At 34.1% G+C, this 20,609-nt stretch overlaps 2 protein-coding genes across 4 annotated transcripts; one reads left to right on the top strand and one right to left on the bottom strand.

Annotated features, from left to right (window-relative positions):
• The first annotated feature begins 390 nt into the window (after nt 1-390).
• On the top strand, nt 391-12,577 carry LOC134231432 (complement C1q tumor necrosis factor-related protein 2-like). Of its 3 annotated transcripts, XM_062713392.1 has the most exons (3): nt 391-781; nt 1,410-1,571; nt 4,852-5,498. In XM_062713392.1, the coding sequence occupies exons 2-3, from the start codon at nt 1,412-1,414 to the stop codon at nt 5,268-5,270; spliced, it is 579 nt and encodes a 192-aa protein (XP_062569376.1). In that variant the 5' UTR covers nt 391-781; nt 1,410-1,411; the 3' UTR covers nt 5,271-5,498. The 3 variants fall into 3 exon arrangements, 2 of the variants coding, with proteins under 2 accessions (XP_062569376.1, XP_062569375.1); XR_009984556.1 differs by lacking the exons at nt 391-781; nt 4,852-5,498 and adding an exon at nt 12,068-12,577 and having other exon boundaries at nt 1,353-1,571; XM_062713391.1 differs by lacking the exon at nt 391-781 and having other exon boundaries at nt 1,353-1,571.
• On the bottom strand, nt 7,986-10,298 carry LOC134231419 (uncharacterized protein K02A2.6-like). The gene has a single exon (XM_062713380.1). It carries the CDS (start codon nt 9,725-9,727, stop codon nt 8,114-8,116), a length of 1,614 nt encoding a protein of 537 aa, XP_062569364.1. The 5' UTR covers nt 9,728-10,298; the 3' UTR covers nt 7,986-8,113.
• Nucleotides 12,578-20,609: the final 8,032 nt, after the last annotated feature.

Below are 20,609 nucleotides of genomic sequence, written 5' to 3'. Positions count from 1 at the left end.
TAAATCAGTGAGCAAAAACAAAACAAATTTAAGTGTATATATTTTTAAAGAATAAGAGGGCTGCCTATTAGAGCAAAGATATTTGAACTTTGGAGGTCTAAAGTTTGTGTAACTTACCCTTAAGTGGCACAAGTAGATGTACTTCTTGTTCTTGTATAAGTACCGGTACTTCAAATGACTGTACCATCAAAAGGCCCAGAATGAACAATACGACTGAAAAAAAGCAGTGTATTACCCTGATTAACAAAATTTGACATGACCTAATTACTAGGGAATAATCTTGATCGCACGATCAGTAATTAAAATTGAAGAAGGAAGAATAATAACTAATAACAGTCAAGCTCAAAAGACAATTGAAACCATATAAATGTGTAGCACAGCAAGGTTGTATAATGGAGGTGTAACAGCATCCCTTTACGACCCTATCATGCTTTTCTTGTAACGGTCTGGAAAATCGAAATATCTGTACTAGATAATTCAATGTGAAAAAAAATTTTGTGATAAATGTGAAAAAAACATTTTGTGTTAAAATATCAAGTCATTTTTTGACTTATGGATAGATTGCATTTTGCTCACATGGTTATTGTATTAACCAAAGAATTTGTGTAATGTTGACTTGAAAAATTGTTATCTTTTTATCATTTAACGTATATTGTACTTGTTTTCGAAATATTAGTCCGTAAGAGCAGGTGATAATGATACATAAATAAGACATGTTGACGATAAAATGATACATAAATAAGGCATTTGACGATAAAACATGAAATCATCACATGTATTGGTAAGTTATTTATATTGTTATGTAACTATTAACTTTTTTTTGTGCTGTTGCAAATATTCAAAAATGAAACAAAATATGCCAGACCCTCCGTTATTTTTTAGTTCAAGTTCAAAGTTTCTGTTTCCTGTATGCACATCTTTTTCAAATATTCTCTTTTGAGTTAAATTTTTGTGACGTAGATATAAAAATATCCAAAATAAGTTCATGTAGTAAAATCCTACAACTGGAAATCTTACACGTACATAAGAAAGAATAGATCAATAAAACATTCAAAGTTGATTTAGTTCTGAATTTCACACCGATTCCTTAAAAAAATCTTATCTGTAGAAAGTTGGATGTTTTTACGATAACTTATTCATGTGTTATTCGTTGTACTCCTGATCTGAATGATGTTTTATTTCACAAGATGTAATTGTGTAAAAAGAGGTCTCTTCAAAGTTATACTTCTCTTGGTACAGAAAATACGATCAAACGAATGTTGTTGAGTATAAGCACCACTTTTGTGAATTCGGGCTATTTTTTGGCTTGCCTAATGTCATACAATTTAATTGACGCCTTAACATTTATTATTTAGCATCTCTTGCCACCATCAAACTTTATATTTGAAATATTCTTTTTTAAAAAATAGACATGTACTTGTTCAGCTCATTGTTAGCAATTGTTTGGATACCTATCATACATCAGCCGCTGACAAAATGTCAGCCGCTGTATGATGCCAATACAGGTTGTTGGGATATGGAAAAGCGAGTGTTTGAAATGGAGAAAAAAATATATCGTCTGGAAAACCAAAGTGAGTACAATACAATATGTTAAAGGTATTAAATTTAGATTTTATGACCAATACCTTTCAATGTTTTTCTGGTTTAGCGTTGTAGAAATTCTAACGGTTCAACATTAAAATTAACCAAATATAATATAGCCGAAAAGTATTTCTCAGAATTATATACAAGAAAATTGCTTTCAGGCAGTAAAAATAATGCGAAACAGGAAATTTCATGTGGAGGTGAATATCATGTTCAATTGTAGAGGTGATTTATTAAAACGACGCCTGTTTAATTAATTTTTATTTATAATGTATAAAAATAACTACGGAAGCGTAAAAGGCTCTACACTTGTTGTGTTATAACTTTGAATATTGTCTTATATTTTATCATCTTATCAACATATTATAAAATTATTGCTGGTTTTTGAGGTCGTCAATACAATGATTTAGCCATCTGAGGAGTACAATATTCACCGAGCCCGAAGGGCGAGGTGAATATTGTACTTCGAAAATGGCTAAAATCATTGTATTTATCGAAAAACAGCAATAATTGTTTTATTATATGATTCACTGATAAAATGATAATTACTTGTTTGAATTTATTTATGTCCTATCCAAACAGAAGAGAGAAGCAGAATTAAAATGTGAATAAACCTTACCAGTCATATCAATTTGAAATGTTTATTTTTTTTATCAGTTTTAAATTCCATGAAAAAAATATAAAATATATAATGTCAGTCTTTTTTTATAGAATAGATTTTGAAAGGAAGGAGTATTATCAGGGAAATCCAACTGCCAAAAAGTAAAAAAAAAATGTTTTCAGTAAAAGTGTTGGAGGGGGTCCCTGCATCCTTTCTTACCACCCACACCCTAAATAAATATTCCTTTATGTTTTGTTAACATGAAAAAATCATAGTCGTTTAAATAGTTTTCTAAAACAATTTGTATCAATTTGGAATTTCCCAATCTATATTTAGATCAATGTAGAGGAAATAAATCCTTGTATTGACCTGGAACGTCACTTGCAGGTCAATACAACGTGATATTTTTCTAACATAGTTGGATCTCAGCCAATCAGAGAGATGGAAATTATTCAATCATATAATAAAAAGTGTTATAAGTCTTTATTTATACACATATTTTGAATTATTTTAAGATGTTTGTACATAGTAAAAGGCAACATCTTTTGTTCAATCGAATTTATTGCTTAAAGTTTTATCGACTGAAATGTTAAATTAATTTTCACAAACATTGTATCAAAACAAGATTTTCAATCATATCAATATAGTATTGTCGATATGAATACCTGGTAATCTATTCATATTGATCTACATATAGAGACTTCGCGGGGGCGGGAATTCTAACGAATCATAACTTCATTTGGCATTCAGTGAAAGCTTATGTACCATGTATTTGCTATCGTGCATGATTAAAGGATGAAACAAATTCAAAGATGTTTGAGAAAGGGAAATGGAATGACAACAACAGTTAGATTATAATCATTGTCATAGGGCGTTATTGTACCGGACACCACTTTTGAAGATGGTATAATATATATTCTAAAAATTTTTACTGCTTTATATCTCTTGAGTTCAGTTGGAGATTGTAAATCGCATACACATGTATGAAGCAAAAATAGGCAGTAACAGTATTATAAACCGTATGGAGAGACATCCTCAGGTAGTGTAGATTTAATTTTTAACAAACCATGACCCCCGGGGGTTCATTTAGGACAAGGACATAAGGGACGATCAAAGTTTCTCGTAGAAATACCGGTATATAGAAAAAGTATCAAATTCTTCTTCTCAACAACAGTAAAGCCTTGAATGATCATAATTATATGGAAGCATCCAAAGGTTGTGAAGATTCTAGTTTGTTCAAATCATGACCCCAGGGGTTGGACGAGGTCACATTCGACGATGGAATTTTTACATAGGAATATATTGTGAAAATTGTTAAAGATCTGTTTCTCAAGAATAGGGAAGAAATGATTAGTCATACTAGCATTTGAATAGCGGCATCTTCAGGATGTGTAGATTCAAGTTCGATCAATTCATGACCCCCTAAGGTTGGGAAGGGTCACAATGGACTATGAAGTTTTTAGATAGGAATATATAGAAAAAAAATACCTTTTAAAGATTATCTTTTCATGAACATAAAAGCCAGGCATAATTATGTGTGTTCAAATCATGACCCCCTGGGGTAGGGGGGGGGCGCAATGAACAAACAAAATTTTACATAGATATCTATAAAAACTAAGAGCATGGGACCAATTTTGGATTTTAATCTTTCAACACTAGACAACTTTTTTTTTTTTTTTTCTCCTATCCTCAGTGCTAAGGTGAGTGATGTGGCCCATGGGCGTTTGTTTCTTACTACGTATTGAATAAGCTTTAAGTTTGCTGAGAGATTGCTTTTCGTTTGTGCGAGATTAACTGTGAGCTCCAGAGAATCACTGTGAATCCGAAGGAGAGCACTGAGAACTAAGTATGTGGTCAAAGCATTTTACGTCCTTTGAAAGACCTTTTGGAGATGAAAGGAGAGACCCAAGATATCTTTTAGCTTTTCACTGCATTCTGATGACGTAGAACAAACAAGCATGACGTTATTTTTCTTGCGCATCAAAACGTCCCTTGACATTAGACTTTGTTTCATGAATGGATATAGTATAAATGATATCTTAACGCTTTTTTAAAACTATATTTTGCCAGTTGTATAGGGGTGTATAAAAAATTTATCATTATAGCAGTATCTTGATCCAAAGAACCTCATTATCCGCGCCTGTCAACTCGACGTGATCAACCCTTCGAATCAGGTTATTGTTATAATGATTTATATGGCTTAGTTCAGTTTTAGAGCATAAAAGAGAAAGATACGGTTTGGGTGTTCTTAAAATGGGTATAATATGAGTTGAGTAGATAGTTATGATAAATCACTAAAGAATATGGCAAAAAGGAATACCATTCTGTAAATATGACATCATAGACATTTATTTGGTAAATTTCTATGTTTAATGCAGACCAACTTTGTGCTTATTTTTCTTTTTGAAAAATAAAATATCCCATGTCCACTTCAAATATTAAAATGCTTTGTGTGAAATGATTTGGAAATTCACATACCGGTATTTAAAATTTTTGTGTGCAATGCGTGTACTGTAAGATCTCTGAAAGAAATATCCAATGACAATTGATGTTTTATGCAACTTACATGTACGTTAATAACGTCATAATTAGCAATTCTGAGGTAAGAGTTTTAGAAATGATATTGCAGTTTAAGTTTTTACCAGTCTGGTTTTCAAAAATTTCAGAAAAGACCGGTGTTTCTTTTATGGCAACACTAGGAAATGATGTAAAAAACCCAAGGCCAGGCATCGTCATAAAATTCGACCAAGTGATTTTCAACAAAGGTGGAGGTTACAGTGGTACCTCTGGTGTCTTCACAACACCAGTAACTGGGACATACTACTTCATTGTCACCCTCAGCATACCCGCTCATAGCAATGCTAGAGACTACCTGCGAGTGCACATCATGAAGAATGGCGTGGAGGCGTCTTACCTGTATGTGGGGGCACACAACGTATGGATGAAACCTTCAGAAAATACTCTGCTGGAGCTACAAAGAGGGGACAGGGTTTACGTCAGTGTAGGGAAGACGTCCTCCTCAGAGTTCTCTCGTATTCCCGGAGGAGGTTTTCATTGTCATTTTACAGGCTTTTTAATAGACTGAAACCCCGGAGGAAACATATTTGAAGAATGATAATAACATACTTTTAGAAAAATGTGTGTACAATCCATTCAATTTTCTAGTACCTAATATTTTATGTCCTTTAAAGAGGATGGTAATATGTGTCGATTATTTTTAGAAGAACATAAACAAAAATAACTTTCGTTGATGTTATGACGCTTATAATTAGCAGATTTTTTTCTAGCAAAAAGGAGGATTAAAGAGATATGTCCAGACTATCACCAACTCTAAACAAGATGGTTTTGATTTTTAAAAATCAGGGGTTCTGTTGTAAAACTTGAACAAGCCTACTAGTATTTAAATCTTTCATCCTCCTTTTCTATTGCCATTAGGGTTGTTTGAAAAGAGAATAAAGGCATTATAGGTTCTTACTGACTTTGAGGATATTTCATTATTTTAACATTTATTCCATATTTATTTCTAGCAAAACTTTGTTTCTTTTTTAATGACCCCATCTTATGTCTTGGGGCATTGGTAGGGAAAATGAACCTAAAATACATTAGGATTCTTGCATATTTATTGAAACACTGATCTAGTAGTCTATTGTATTACATCTGTAATATATCAGAAACAACACCGGTATATATTTTATATAGTTTATCTAATAAGCACAAATATATACAGCCTGACTACATTGGATATCAGTAAGCAAGTAAGTGTCTTTGTACCAAATCATTTATATTTTATAGTCTTTGGAGCCTGGGAAACAGGAAATGTAGGTGACTCAATTTCAGAATAATGTCAGTAGGTTACTGAACTCTGTGAGAGTCAGAGAGCTAACTTTGCTTACGTGTTTAATCAATTATAAACAGATTGTGATACAATTCTAGTAAATTCCAAAACATTACAATCCTCCCCTCTTTGAATTTATACTTAACAGATGGACAAACAAAAATTTTAAAATGAGGCTAAACATTTTCTCAAGAGTCAAGTGCCTTCGCTTCAGCAACAAATGTTTGTTTAATAAAACTGTCATTGTCGCGTGCCGTTAAAGGGTCGCACGTGGTTGATGTTTCGATAAGTAGCTCTACCATTAATGTCAATCTTCACAGCATTGCCCTCGTGAGATATAACTGTGAACGGTCCATTACATTTTGTGTCTAACTTGGATTTTGGCATGTTGTTCTTTATCAGCACTCTCTCCCCCGCAAGCAATTTGACAGATTTTGCGTTGAGCAATCGGTCTGCATATGTTTTAATTCGAATTTTATTTCTTCTGTCCCGACGGTTAAGAATTCTGTTCCTTTGAATTTGTGGCAATTGTGGAATTTTTGTTCTCAATTCTCTGCCGAACATTAATTTTGCAGGTGATTCTCCTGTCGTGCTGTGCTGTGTATTCCGATAATTTAGGAGAAATTAATATATTTCAAATCTCCAATCCTTGCGCTCTACTTTTGCGATTTGTGCAGATTTCTTTAGTGTTGCATTAAACCTTTCAACCTCTCCATTAGCTTGAGGCCAGTACGGTAAAGTTCTGTGATGTTTAATTCCGTTCCGCGCTAAGAAATTTTCAAATTCATCCGATATGAATTGTCTGCCGTTGTCGGTGACTATTTCTTCCGGTAATCCATAGGTTGCAAAAATTCTCACTAGTCGTCTAATAATAGCTTCTGAAGTTACAGACTTCATGATGTCGATTTCTGGATATCTGGTATAGTAATCAACTATCACTAATACTTGTTCTCCGGTTGGGAATGGTCCGCATAAATCCATTCCTAATTTTTTCCAAGGTCCTGTGGGTAGGTCTGTCATCGTAACGGGTGCTCGTTGATTTGCTTTACATACCATTTGACATGCATGACATGACAATACAGCGGTTTCAACATCTTCATCCATTTTTGGCCACCACACTTTTTCTCGTAAAAGTGCCTTTGTTTTAACAACTCCTTGATGCGACTCATGTGCGATTTCTAGTGTTCTCTTCCGCAGGGATTGTGGGATGATCATTCGAGCCTGTTTCAGTACAATCGGTCCTCGAACTGATAACTCTGATCGGATATGGTAAAATGGTAAAATTTTGTCCGATTTGGTCCAGTTTCCTGAAGTGATGTTTTCCCGTACTTGTTGCAGCGTAGGGTCATTTTCGGATTCGCGCTCAATTTCCTCTATGGTCATTGCTTTTGGTACTGCGTGTTCGATTACGAAATTGACATAGTCTTCTGCGCTTGTTTGTTCTTGATTCGGAGTATTATTGTTTGCATTTTCCTGGCGTGAAAGTACATCAGCTGCGTTTTGGCTTCCGGGAGTATAGATTACAGTAAATTTAAATGGTTGTAGTTTCATGATCCATCGTTCTATTCTAGCAGGTGGTTTGTGTTTTGGTGTAAATATGTAGGTAAGGGGTTTGTGATCTGTCAAGATGGTAAAATCTACTCCATACAAATACGTTTGAAATCGTTGGCATGCCCATACGATTGACAGTGCTTCTCGTTCTGTTTGAGAGTACCGTCGCTCCGTGTCAGTGAGGGTACGACTTGCGTAAGCCACTGGACGAAATTCTCCGTCATCTTGTTTTTGTTCTAATATTGCTCCGAGCCCATAAGGACTTCCATCTACAATTAGTCTTGTTTCTGCACTTAGTTTGTAGTACGCCATAACTTCTGATGATGTTAATAACTCTTTTAGCTGGACGAAGGCTTTTGTTTCCGTGTTTCCCCATTCCCATTTTGTTGACTTGCAAGTCCAAGAAAACTGCGGACTTCTTGTACATTACTGGGTTGTTTTGCTTCCTGAACCGCTTTGACTTTTTCTTGGTCGACTTTAATTCCTTCTTTGGACAATATGTGTCCCATATATTTCAGTTCTGTCTTGTAAAATTCGCATTTCTATTTGTTCAGGGTCAGATTACTCTCTCGAAGTTTATTGAAAACTTCCCGAAGCGCTTTATCATGTTCTTCTTTTGTTTTGCCGAAGACAATTATATCGTCTGATATATTCTTACAGCCTGTGATCCCTTGTAAGACTTGCTGTATTATTCGTTGGTAAATTTCCGGTGCACATAAAATTCCAAACATTAGTCTTTTGTATCTGTACAAACCTTTGTGGCAGACAAAAGTTGTTATGTTTCTTGAATCTGGCTCTAATTCAATTTGATGAAATCCCGATTTAAGATCAAGTTTTGAGAAACAGGTAGCTCCATTCATTTCTTGTAGTGTTTCTTCTACATTCGGAATAGGAAATCGTTCCCGCATTATCGCATTATTTGCTTGACGCATATCCACACAGATTCGCACGTCGTTTTGCTTCGGTTTTGGTATGCAAACAAGAGGTGAGACCCATGGTGTCGGTCCCTCAACTTTTTCAATTACATCTAAATTTTCCAATTCATCAATTTTGTTTCCAACAGCTTCACGCATGTGATATGGCAGACGGCGTATGGGTTGAGCCACTGGTCGTACCGTGTTGTCTACATGTAACTTGAGTTGAAATTCCTTAAGTTTTCCAAGTCCAACGAATAGGTCACTGTATTCCTGAACTATTGTGGAAGCTTCTTTTGTTATCTCCTTGATGAAATGCTGCTCCAGTTTAATCAGTTTTAATTGCTCAGCTGTTGTTTTGCTGATCAAGTTTCCATATTTTCCGGGAATTACATGGAAAGTTGTACGAATAGATTCGCCGTTATGTTTCAACTCTGCCGTAATGATACCAAGTTGTTTCAGTGGTTTTGGTGATCCGTATGCAAAAATTTCTGATGTTGGGTGTTTCAAAGCTTTATTGTCTGGAAACAAGTTTCGAAATGTTACTCCGTCTAGAATGTTGACACTAGCTCCAGTATCAATGATAACACTTACATCTTTGTTGTTGATTTTAACTTTGATTGTAGGTGTTTTATTTTTAGATACACTGAAGGCGAATTCAGGGGTAGTATTTTCAACAACGCAATTAAGGCGCTTGGTGTTGCACACTTTTGCAAAATGACCTTCATTTCCACATTTATTGCACTTTTTTCCCCGTGTTATTCTGCAGTCACGACCAAAATGACCTTGATTTCCGCATCTGTAACATCGTTGGTTGTTTCTAGGGAATTGGTGTTGCCCTCCGGGTCCTTTGTATCCAGAATGTTGTGTTCCATGACCTCTGCCATTCCGTTCCCATGCACGACTTGGTTTTGGTTTTTCGAAATTTGGAAACTTTTTCGATTTCATCTGTTGGTTAATTTTGTTGACCTCCTGTGGAATAGCTGGATTTTCTTCCATTTTCTGTGCCTGACTATCTGACATTTCTACGGCCCTTGATATTTCCAGTACTTTCATCAAGTTGAGTTCTTTTTCTCGCAGAAATCTTCTTCTTAGTGCTGTTAATTTGCATTTATCGATGACCTGATCACGGATATTGTCATCTTTTGCCGCTCCAAAGTCGCAAGATATTGCAAGTTTTTGCAATCGTGTCACAAAATTTGTAACTGTTTCATTTTCATTTTGTGATGCCTGACGAAACATATGTCTTTCGAAAGCAACGTTTTTTCTGGGTGCAAAGTAGTATTTAAATCATTAACTATATCATCGAAGTTCTCACCTGTATGTTCAATAGTATCATATATGTCCTGAACTTCCGGTCCTGCTAAATGTAGGAGAAGCGCACGCTTTTGTTTCTGAGTAGTAACTCCGGATGCTTCCATATAATATTTGAATCTCTTCATCCAATCTTCCCATCTTTGGGCTACATTTGTTAGTTCTCCTCCTATCACAAACTGAGGTACGCAAGGTAAATCAATTTTCGCTGCCATATCTTCAAATTTAATTGAATCTGAGATTTAACTTCTCCAACGAATTAAATCACAGAGTTAACATGTTTTGTACATCCTCGTCGCCATTGTTATATATCAGAAACAACACCGGTATATATTTTATATAGTTTATCTAATAAGCACAAATATATACAGCCTGACTACATTGGATATCAGTAAGCAAGTAAGCGTCTTTGTACCAAATCATTTACATTTTATAGTCTTTAGAGCCTGGGAAACAGGAAATGTAGGTGACTCAATTTCAGAATAATGTCAGTAGGTTACTGAACTCTGTGAGAGTCAGAGAGCTAACTTTGCTTACGTGTCTAATTAATTATAAACAGATTGTGATACAATTCTAGTAAATTCCAAAACATTACAACATCATTATTTCCCATCATTCACACTGTTCTTTAACAGAATAATAAATTACTTGACTTTCTGACTGGGGTATACATATCAATTAATAGAAAGACAGCTGGAAATGCAATTCTTTCAGACATGTTTTCCTTATTTCGTATACAAATTCTGTGTGTTGTTTATTAACTTATTGGAAATCTCAGTAGGAATAAGTACCGTGATATGGTCCTTTGCGCAAAAGAATATAGTGCTTTACTCAAGCTTGTTTAGTAATTAATTCTAGTATTTCCCTATGACGGTGCTTTTCTGTATCTCATATAATTGCAATACAGTGCTATATATATCTTTCATAATTTTGTTAACACATAGTAAATATTTGCACAGAGAATATACGAATAAATACCGGTATTTAGTTAACTTAAGTTATTAAGTTATGGTCAAGATTAAAGATTTTTCAAAATGGATGAAACTTCAAGGCCAAAAGGTCAAAATATTCATACTCAATGAAAGGCCTTTTTCACAATGAATACATCAATGAATATTAAAGCATTAGTATCAACTGTTAAAAGTTAAAAAAAACAAGAAGTGTTTGTGAAATACTGAAGCCCTCGTTTGGCAGCTTATTGCGGGGGTTGAAGTTTCTCAATTTCAAGTCAAACTCGCAGGTCAAGGTCAGAAGTTCAAAATTGTTGGTATCAAAACTTTATATTATCATTAGAAAAAAAATCTGTCTATTATAAAATGTTCAAATATTACAAATTTTCAAAGAGAATCTAACTCTAAGTTCATTCACATAAGAAATAAACAACAATTATAAAAAGTTCTCTTGGAAATGAACTTTTAGTTGGTCACGTGATCAAATCCTGTGAAGCCCGAAGGGACAAGAACTTTTTAACCTTGTTGTTTATTACTTATATTTATATTTGAGACGAATCATTTTTGACTAAAATTGCACTTATTACACGAACGGTCCGCCATATTGCTATGTTGTGATACACTCTGGGCGCACTTGTTTCAGACAGCCGGGCGATGACCCGGTTCACTTTTATCACATGACATATTGACCCTGTAAGTGTCGCTGAAACGAGTGAAAAATAAGCCAGAAATAGCTGATATTGGAGCTGTTGCTGTAAAAAATTTCTCTGAACTCAAGAGGACAACGATTTAGTGGATAAATTTCGTTTTAATATTTACTAGATCCGTTCAAACTACAAACTGTGAATTTGGAGCATATAGGACCTCGTTACACACATAACTGAAAAGTAGTTTTAAAATTTAAAAAAAAAATGTTGGTCGTGCAAATATAAACCAATATGTTGTAAAAGTCACTTATTATCTTAGTACTGTATGTTTATTGACACTGAGACGGCAAATGATAAGAAACGAATATTTCACCATCAAGAACATTTCTACCTCCGTTTTCAGCCATAATGCTTTTTATTTGGCCGCCCGAAACTTTTCGGGCGATCCGGGCTACTTTAAATATTTGAAACAAGTGACTTGCCCGCTTCCGGAATATTAACCGGCTTGACCCGGCTTATGAAACAAGTGCGCCCAATGACCTAGAAGTTGTTTGGTCAAAGTTTGTTTACCTCGCTCCAACATTTGAATGTTTACGTTCATGTTTAGCAGTCCAGTTCAGGAAATATCTGTATGTAGTGAAAGAACGATGATCGCTGCTGAGAATAATCAGTGAATGGAAAATTTGTGACCTTTTCAGCAACTGCAGACTCTACAGTTCGTCAAACAATCACAAAAAGAGGGGAGATAATTATTTTAAAGAAGGTACTGAATAACGTAGGAGGCGGATATAATTCTGAAACAGGAATATACACGGCATCCTTGGCTGGGAATTACGCCTTCTTCTTTTCTGTCGAAACACCACGCTTTAGAACACTGAATAATCATTTAAATCTCACTGATAAATTTGTGGCTGCAGCATTTGTGGGAAAACTCTCTGATTTTTTTGACACCGGAGGCAATATGTTGACCCTCGCATTGCTGAAAAATGACCAAGTTTTAATTACGTCACATCCGAATATTAGTATTCCCGAAGCCGTTGATATTCAGTATAGTGTAAATAGCTTTTCTGGGTTCTTACTTTCTTGAGATAGAATTACAATTTTACTGTGAAAAGTTTAGATCCTCGGTAACACAAGGATGCCAGCAATTCTTTTTTTTTTATCAATATAGCAATATATTGTGTAGATATATATAAAAATTTTAACTGTAATAAATCAATTTTACATATTTAAAAACGCTGTCTTTTGCTTGTACTTTAGATCATATTTAACTTTGTCAAGTAATAATAAGCAGTAAATGGAATACAAAATTTAAGTTTAATCTGTATTTTAAAAAAAGAATCTTAGATAAAATCATGAAAGGACTGGTTCGTTTATCTTTCTTAATGAAATTGAAAACTTTATCCTGGTTCAGGTATTTTTTTAAAATACCATCAACGGAAAATACTCTTATTGGCAAAAATTCTAATGAAGGATATGGAGATAACGAACATTATTCAATCTCAAAGTCCATAAAACAATACAAAACTAGTTCTAATTGTAACGGGGACCGTTACAGATGTTCCCCAAACGCTCCCCAACTCCCTTTTTGTGCAAATTTCCTTTAAAACTTTTTTAAATATGCTTAGTATCGAATGATTTCATAAAAGAATTTTAAAAAGCTACAATGATATCAACTTTTTGTCATTTAACGCATTGCACGCAAATGCACGTGCATGCACATGCAAGATGATCATGACATGTTGTCTAAACCATTAACATATCTTTATATTCCAGAAATCAATAAAAAGTCTTGAAAATATAAATTTTACCGTTTTTCAAACATATTGTTCATTTTACGCATTATGTGTGCGCATGTTCATGTAGGAATCCACAATACCTATTCTAAACTTCATCCTGTTTTGTTGAGAAACAAGAAAGATATAGGCATGTAAAGTTTTAGCCAATCAGATTGCAGCACACGTGGATTTGCGTGCTTTCATAATAATTCTTATATATCATGCTGTAGATCTTCATATATAATGTGTCACTATGTTCAAAATTTCAAAGAATTATGACGTAAAACAAGAAAGATATTGAGACTTTAGTTTCAGCCAATCAGAGCAAAGCGTACATGCATGCGCGTAAGATTTTGCAATTTTGACCAATTCACCTTGTCTATAGTACTACTATATTCATGCGTTGTGCGTTTCAAAAAAAAATCCATCAAGTAATAGAAAAGTTACGGCTTCATCCATTTTCTTAGTAATTTCACATTTTGCACGTGCGCGCTCTTACCAGCACACGCGCATGTACGTGCTTTCATAAAAAAAAAATTTATATTATGCTGTAGATCTTCATAATGTGTGACTAAGTTCAAAATTTCAAAGGATTATGACATAAAACAAGAAAGATATTGAGACTTTAGTTTCAGCCAATCAGAGGAAAGCGCACGTGCATGCACGTGAGATCTTGCTATTTTGACCATGTCGACACGTCTATACTACTAATATATACTTATATTATGAGTATCAAAGCACATAATCAAAAAATAGAAAAGTTACGGCTAAATCTATTATCTTGGTCATTTCACGCGTTGCACGTGCACGCTCTTGCAAGCACGCGCGCGCAAAATGACCTTCGTTCCGCAAATCTACATAACATGCCTACTGAACCTAAAAAGGTTTTACCTTAGTCGGACGTGTAGTTTACAAGATCACTCCCGGAAAAGATTTTCCCAGGAAGAAGAAAAATAAGAAGAAGAAGAAACAGAGTAAAAACAATATGTTCCCCAACTTCGTTTGGGGAACATAATAAGAGCAGAGCAAACACAGACCCCCTAAACATCAGAGGTGGGATCAGGTGCCATGGAGGAGTGAGTATCCCCTGCCGATCTGCTTATATTAATATGGTGATCTGATTAAGAACATACCTCAACCTACCCTAACAAAAATACTATAGTTAAATATAATTTACTATAATTAAATATAGTTAACAATAGTGATAACCTAGACACTATGAATACTGTGATTTACTATAGTGATAACATTGACACTTTGATTTACTAAAGTGATAACTATGAAAATTTTGATTTACTAAAATGATAGCTATAAAAACTTTCGATTTCTTATAGAAATCAATTTGAAACTTTGATATATTGTAGTGATCACTTTAACGCTATAGAGCGCACTTTGAATACTTTGTTTAGTATAATTATAACTTTTACATCTTGAATAACTATAGAATTTTTGTTAAGGGTGTTGACATATTATGTAATTGCCAGGACATGTAGTTTGAGAAACGTCTGTCAGCATTTGACTCAATGATAAATTGTATTTGCTGACAAGGTCATTGTATCGATCATAGAACTTACGAAATGATGACTTTAAACGAGTCTGCTGATATTCTTGTTTCATCAACTTGCTTGTCAATAATTTACCTCGTTTTAGAAATTGTTCATACGCAGAGCATGCTCTTGCGTATTGAATCAATTGAGATACATATACTCCGTAAGCAGGTGATGAAGGTATATTGCTGCATAAGTAAGGGAAGTTTACGATAGAAAAGTTATATACCTTGGTTGTTAGATTACCATTAACGTCTTTTCCAAGTAAAATATCCAAGTATGAAACAGATGTGTCAAATGTTTTTTCCGATATTTAATTTATCAATGCATAATAGGATCAGGAAATAATTGATGCAATTCTTTTCAAGTTTCTAATTGACATTCTACAGGCTGAATCAAAACACAAACGATCTTGTACCTTCATTTAATGGTTAATCTAATAGAAAAAGACAAAGTGGACATCCTTGTTTCATTAACTTGTTTGTCGAAACATTGACTTGTAAGATTCGTTTTAGGAATTGTTTGACAGTATAGCGTACCCTTGTGTATCGAATCAAATGATGATTTACGAGCATCTTATATGATCTGGGTATGAATTGGGTAATAAGGTTTATAATTCAGAATCGAAAAAGAATAAAAAAGAATAAAAATAAGATTGATTGATTACACAATATACTGATCCCTGTTGACAAATCAAACACAGTCTTTGTTTCTAAGGCGCGCTACATTAATTGCAATTTAGAGGAACTGCATATAATTTGGTAATCCTTATACCCATAGCCCCCTTTTTAGGGAGAAAAAATTACAGTTTTGAATATTTTGATATTCCTTACAACCAGAATTAATTTGAAAAACCATATCTACAACGGATTCCAAAACTTCATAAAAATTCTTACATGTGACACATAGCGGGTTCCAGGTAATGTGCTACCAAACCTTTTCTTTACTCCTTACTAAAATATAAAATAATATACTAAAAACAGTTACTGAACGAGAAATTTCAGATACTGTGCAACAACATAATTATAAAAGTGGTTAAAATCAGATGTGGATACTTAAAAATTCTAAGAAACTTTTGGAAAATTTGAAATCACAAATTTTAACTATAATCAACAACATTAAAACATTTCAAGTAACTTTATGTATAAGTAAATTGGGTTTCATTTTTTCATTGAAAACAGCTGTCAATGATATTAAAATTAACAGCATTGACTCTAAGTTATTGTTGGGAATGGTTGTGGATAAAAGTGATAAATCGTAAATCTTTAAACTGTTGATTTTGGTAAAATCTTGTGATTTCAGATTGTTCAAAAGTTCCTTGGGATTTTAAAGTATCCACATCTAATTTACATCATTTCTCGAATATATTGTTGCACGGTACTCCTGAAGTTTCTCCTTACTACTGTTAATATCTTAGTGAGGAGTAAAGAAAGAGGCTTGGTTGAGCATTTACTGGAACCCGCAATATATCTTTGTAATTTTTATGAAATTTCGGTAAAGATATGGTAGTTCAACTTCATTTTGGTTCTTTGGGATATTAAAATATTTAAAATTTACATGAATTGAAGAGTTTCTTCCTTAGAAAGGGAACTATGCATACCAGTTGGATTACTTGTAGAATTTAATCCAATTTTTTTTTCTAAAATACAATTTATATAATAAACCTTACAACTGATGACAATGTTGTCACCTGCTTTGTCAGCAGGGGTCACTACGTACGAGGGTTGTAATAAAAGTTCGCGGACAAGTTCTTTTGTGAGCGCGCTATTTCCATTACATCGGTTAAACTCTTCAGATAGAAATTCTTCATAATTTCCAATAAATATGCAAAAATTTGTTGTGTACCGATTATTTTAAAAAAATATACAGATATATGAATTTGATAAAATATGCTTCACGGAGCATGTTACTTTTCGCACGTTTACCGTACATAGACTTTTTACTGAAATTTAGAAATTACACAGATGTAGCAAAATTGTTACAGTATTTATGAAAATTCACTTGGTGAAATTTTGAATCAAATTGAAGGGCATATGACTGCTTTGTAGCCATTTATTAAGAATCAACGTGTAAAAGCGAAGCCAAAAATGGGAACGTCATTGGACGTCATGGAGCACCGAGCTACTAAAACGTTTTGTGTACAGACATAAAACTGTATAAAAAGAGACTTCTAGATAGATGCTGCTTGGAAATACCCACACGTTCCAAGGACAAAAGTATTCAAATGATAGTAGCTTTATAAGATGGAAGGATTTACATTGTTAATGATCATCTCCTGTGATACCTCAATACCTCTCTTTTTGCATGGACGTTGAGCCTATGGATTATTTATTGTTTTACATACCTGATCGTTAAAACCTTTAAGTTAAGATCACGCTAATATCCAATACAGCACAAAAGACTAGATACGATCTCGTTGCGAGCAACGAGAGGTCTTCCGTCCGTTTTAGGATAAGACACCCACGTTAAATCGAGCTGAAAAGAGATTCAAAATTTTGGTCACAAGGAGGATTGAACCCATGTCGCCAACGTGAATGCGCTTTTTTTCTTTTACTTTTTCATCCGCTACGCGCTAACCATTAAGCTATTGGGAGTACTGCTCTAAACATACTTGTGTATACTTTTGCAACAGTTCACCTATCTAAGAATTACGAGGGTTGTCCCGTAAAATCGTGGACAAGTTGTCTAGTTTGAAAAATAATCATCACTGCATTCTGAAATTTTCACCACTTTTTAGTAGATAAATTATGAATATACATAGCAAATTTCAAATAGATATATGGATAGGTAAACAAATTGTGATATTTTATGTTATATACTGTATCGCCCTACGGCGCACAGATGATAACGTCAAAGTGTCTAAAACAGCGTCACGTTTCATCTTTGCTTAACTTAAAGTTGGATACGCCCCACTTAAATTTAGAAATTTTATTGATTTACATATGTGAGTATCTATAACCAGTTAAGAAACCAATGTGGCACACTCATGCGATCTTCTGAATATTTATTAGCAAGTTACAGACAGTATTCTCGCCATCAATCAACTAAAAGAGAATCTCACATCGACGGTCGACAGTGACAGCGTCCTTTGCTATTACAAATGGCAGTCTGTCCATATGTTTTGTACTATCTGGGGACTCGACCACGAAGACTTCACTAAGAAAACTTTCATTTCATTTATAAACTAAAGATCTGGTGATATTTTCATATTTTCTTTCTTCTGTATTCATTTAAAGTCTCTTAAGGCGTCATTACAACATCATAGTCTATCTGAACTGCTCTCCGGTGCGCCGTAACGTCATCAATAACCGCAATTTTTTGTGTATTGTGTTTACCACTTTCCCATTTCAAATGCTCGGGAATCTGCCAAAAATTAACCAAATGCCTTGAAATTTTTATAACTACGACAAAATTGATTAAGGAATAGAATTAGGATAATTTTCATCCTAATCTTATGTATTGAAAACTTTTATTATGAATTAATTCTTATATCGTATCTAATATAACCTTGCTATTTTTACCGTGCGCCGTAAGACCGTACCTTGTGCACATTCAAGCAGAATAAAATCTTTATTTTTGAATATATATTATCAAAAACATTATGATTCACTTAAATATGATGAATAAACATTTACTGAAAAATTCAGCTTAGTGCGCCCATTACTTTTCGAGAAAAACGCTTTGTCCACGATTTTATGGGACAACCCTCGTATAAAAAGCATTCATAATTTCGCGCCAAACGCCAAGAGTAAATATTCGCGCCATTTCTTTGGACTGATCTATTAAATAGGAATGATAGCTTCAATTAAATTTTAAAAATAAAACATTCTTAGCGCCTTTATTTTATTTCGACGTTATGAAAGTATATGTAACACATTATACATATTACATATCGTATCTAGCCCAGTTACACTAAAGCAGTGAAACGGAAATTAAGTTTTAAGATTGACACTCAATTGCAACTTACTACTGTAAACGTGTCGGACTTGGGCGGTCAGTAGGTTCGTGCTCGGATTACCGAGTTTTACTGGGGATACGATTGAATGCAATATATACACTCAGATAATAATATGACACCTGCCTGGTGTCTTTAAATCAAATGACCTAAGTGCTTTGTACAATCAATACCGGCACCTGCCTGGTACCATATGACAATTGCCTCACTATACAACTGACTATATACATGTAAGTCAACAGCCACCTGCCTGGTGCCTCTTGATTTAGCCTTTAACACCTGCCTGGTGTCTTAATGCTTACCAAGTTGCCTATATAACTCTAGCCAAATAGCTACAATATACTTACACAGTATTTAACTTTGTAAGAGCTTCTCTGTCCTAATGACAAACCTATAGCTACCGTCACACGACTATATTTTAACTAGTCACTGACTACGGCATCTGCACAATTTGATTTGATTGATACACTAATTGGTTTTTGTACCAAAGTGAAGATGCAAGCCAAATGGCTGTACTGCCCCCTTGTACCTCAACTTAATCAATGATCATAAGTTATCAAATATCATATTGATAAAATACAACAGACTGCCTTTCTTTTGGCAACAATATTATTATTTTCTAACAGAACATCATTTATAAATAATGCTTGTATAATTCTTTTGTCAATTGACCAATTAATTACAATATTTACATTGATTATCTATTATAATAAACAAGTAACGGGCGGTAACTCCTCCAACCATTTCACTACTACGTGAGAGTCGAAGTAGTTTTTTACATTTCATATATCCTTATGTCAGAATCGTTTAATCAAACGCTCAGCTGCCTCCATAAACCCCTACTCGCGAAATGGCAGAGTCTACAGAGACAGCCGCCATTTTGGACCCGCTTCAGATTTTTGAATGTTTATATCTAGACTTTGGATCTGTCAATATTCAAACAGAGTTTATAGTAAGCATCATTGGAAAGGTCTCTATTACCCAAGTTTAAAATACTTCAAAAATATTGAAAAACAAAAAAGTTAGAAAAATCGACTTTTGAATTTCGCATCTGGAAACAACAGGAAGTACTGACGATGAACGAAAAGTTGCGTCCTGGATAGTAATTACGACGATCTTTTATCCCTGAAAGTTTCATTTTGATATCTTTTACCGTTCTTGAGATAATCCGTGGACAAAATGTCATTTTAAAATCAGGAAATGTCCCGTAACTTGGCACCGTTATCTCTTTTATATACTACTTTTATAAGACCTCAAAATACGCAACTGAAGTTTGGTGTGGGTGTTCTGTTCGCTTTACAAAAATTAGAAAAATTACAACTTGCAGCGGCAAGAATAGTCACTGGTTTAACTTCATTAGCATTGCGAGATTCTCCCTATTTTGAAACTGGTTGGGAACCACTTGCTGTAAGACGAATGTCCAAATTAAGAACAACTATACATGTATAAAATATATTATAACATAGTACCCGAGTATCTGAAAGAAATATTTCAAAATATCCGATCACACGAATCAAATTACGTTTGTATTGTAGACACTCATGTTCTGTTATGGGGAGAATAATTCGATCAGTATTTCTGAAAATATAATGAAAGTTTATATTTGAATGTGCAATTGTTTATCAAGAGATCTGGTCGTTTTTGAAAGTATTTTGATTCGTTTGTATATACAACATCAATTTAAATTCTGTACATGCATTACCTATGTTAAACAATCTTATTGACCCTTGGTTCCAATGTAAATTAATTTTTTTGAACAATATTTCGTGCAATTAATTGTTATAAAGGAGAGGACGTTCTAAGTATTACGTACTTGTGTCCAATCCTTTTGTTGTAACATCTTAACAATAAAATATGTTCAAACCAATGAGGGGGAAGAGGCGAAATACGAACTCCATGACCGGTATATATTGGTTGTAGACTTTTGAATAGT

Source organism: Saccostrea cucullata, unplaced genomic scaffold, assembly GCF_032062105.1.
Source record: "Saccostrea cucullata isolate Sc308-1 unplaced genomic scaffold, CSIRO_AGI_Scuc_v1 ctg595, whole genome shotgun sequence".
Lineage (NCBI taxonomy): Eukaryota > Metazoa > Mollusca > Bivalvia > Ostreida > Ostreidae > Saccostrea > Saccostrea cuccullata.
The sequence above is the reverse complement of the archived record's forward strand: the minus strand, read 5'-3'. Positions and strand labels throughout refer to the sequence as shown.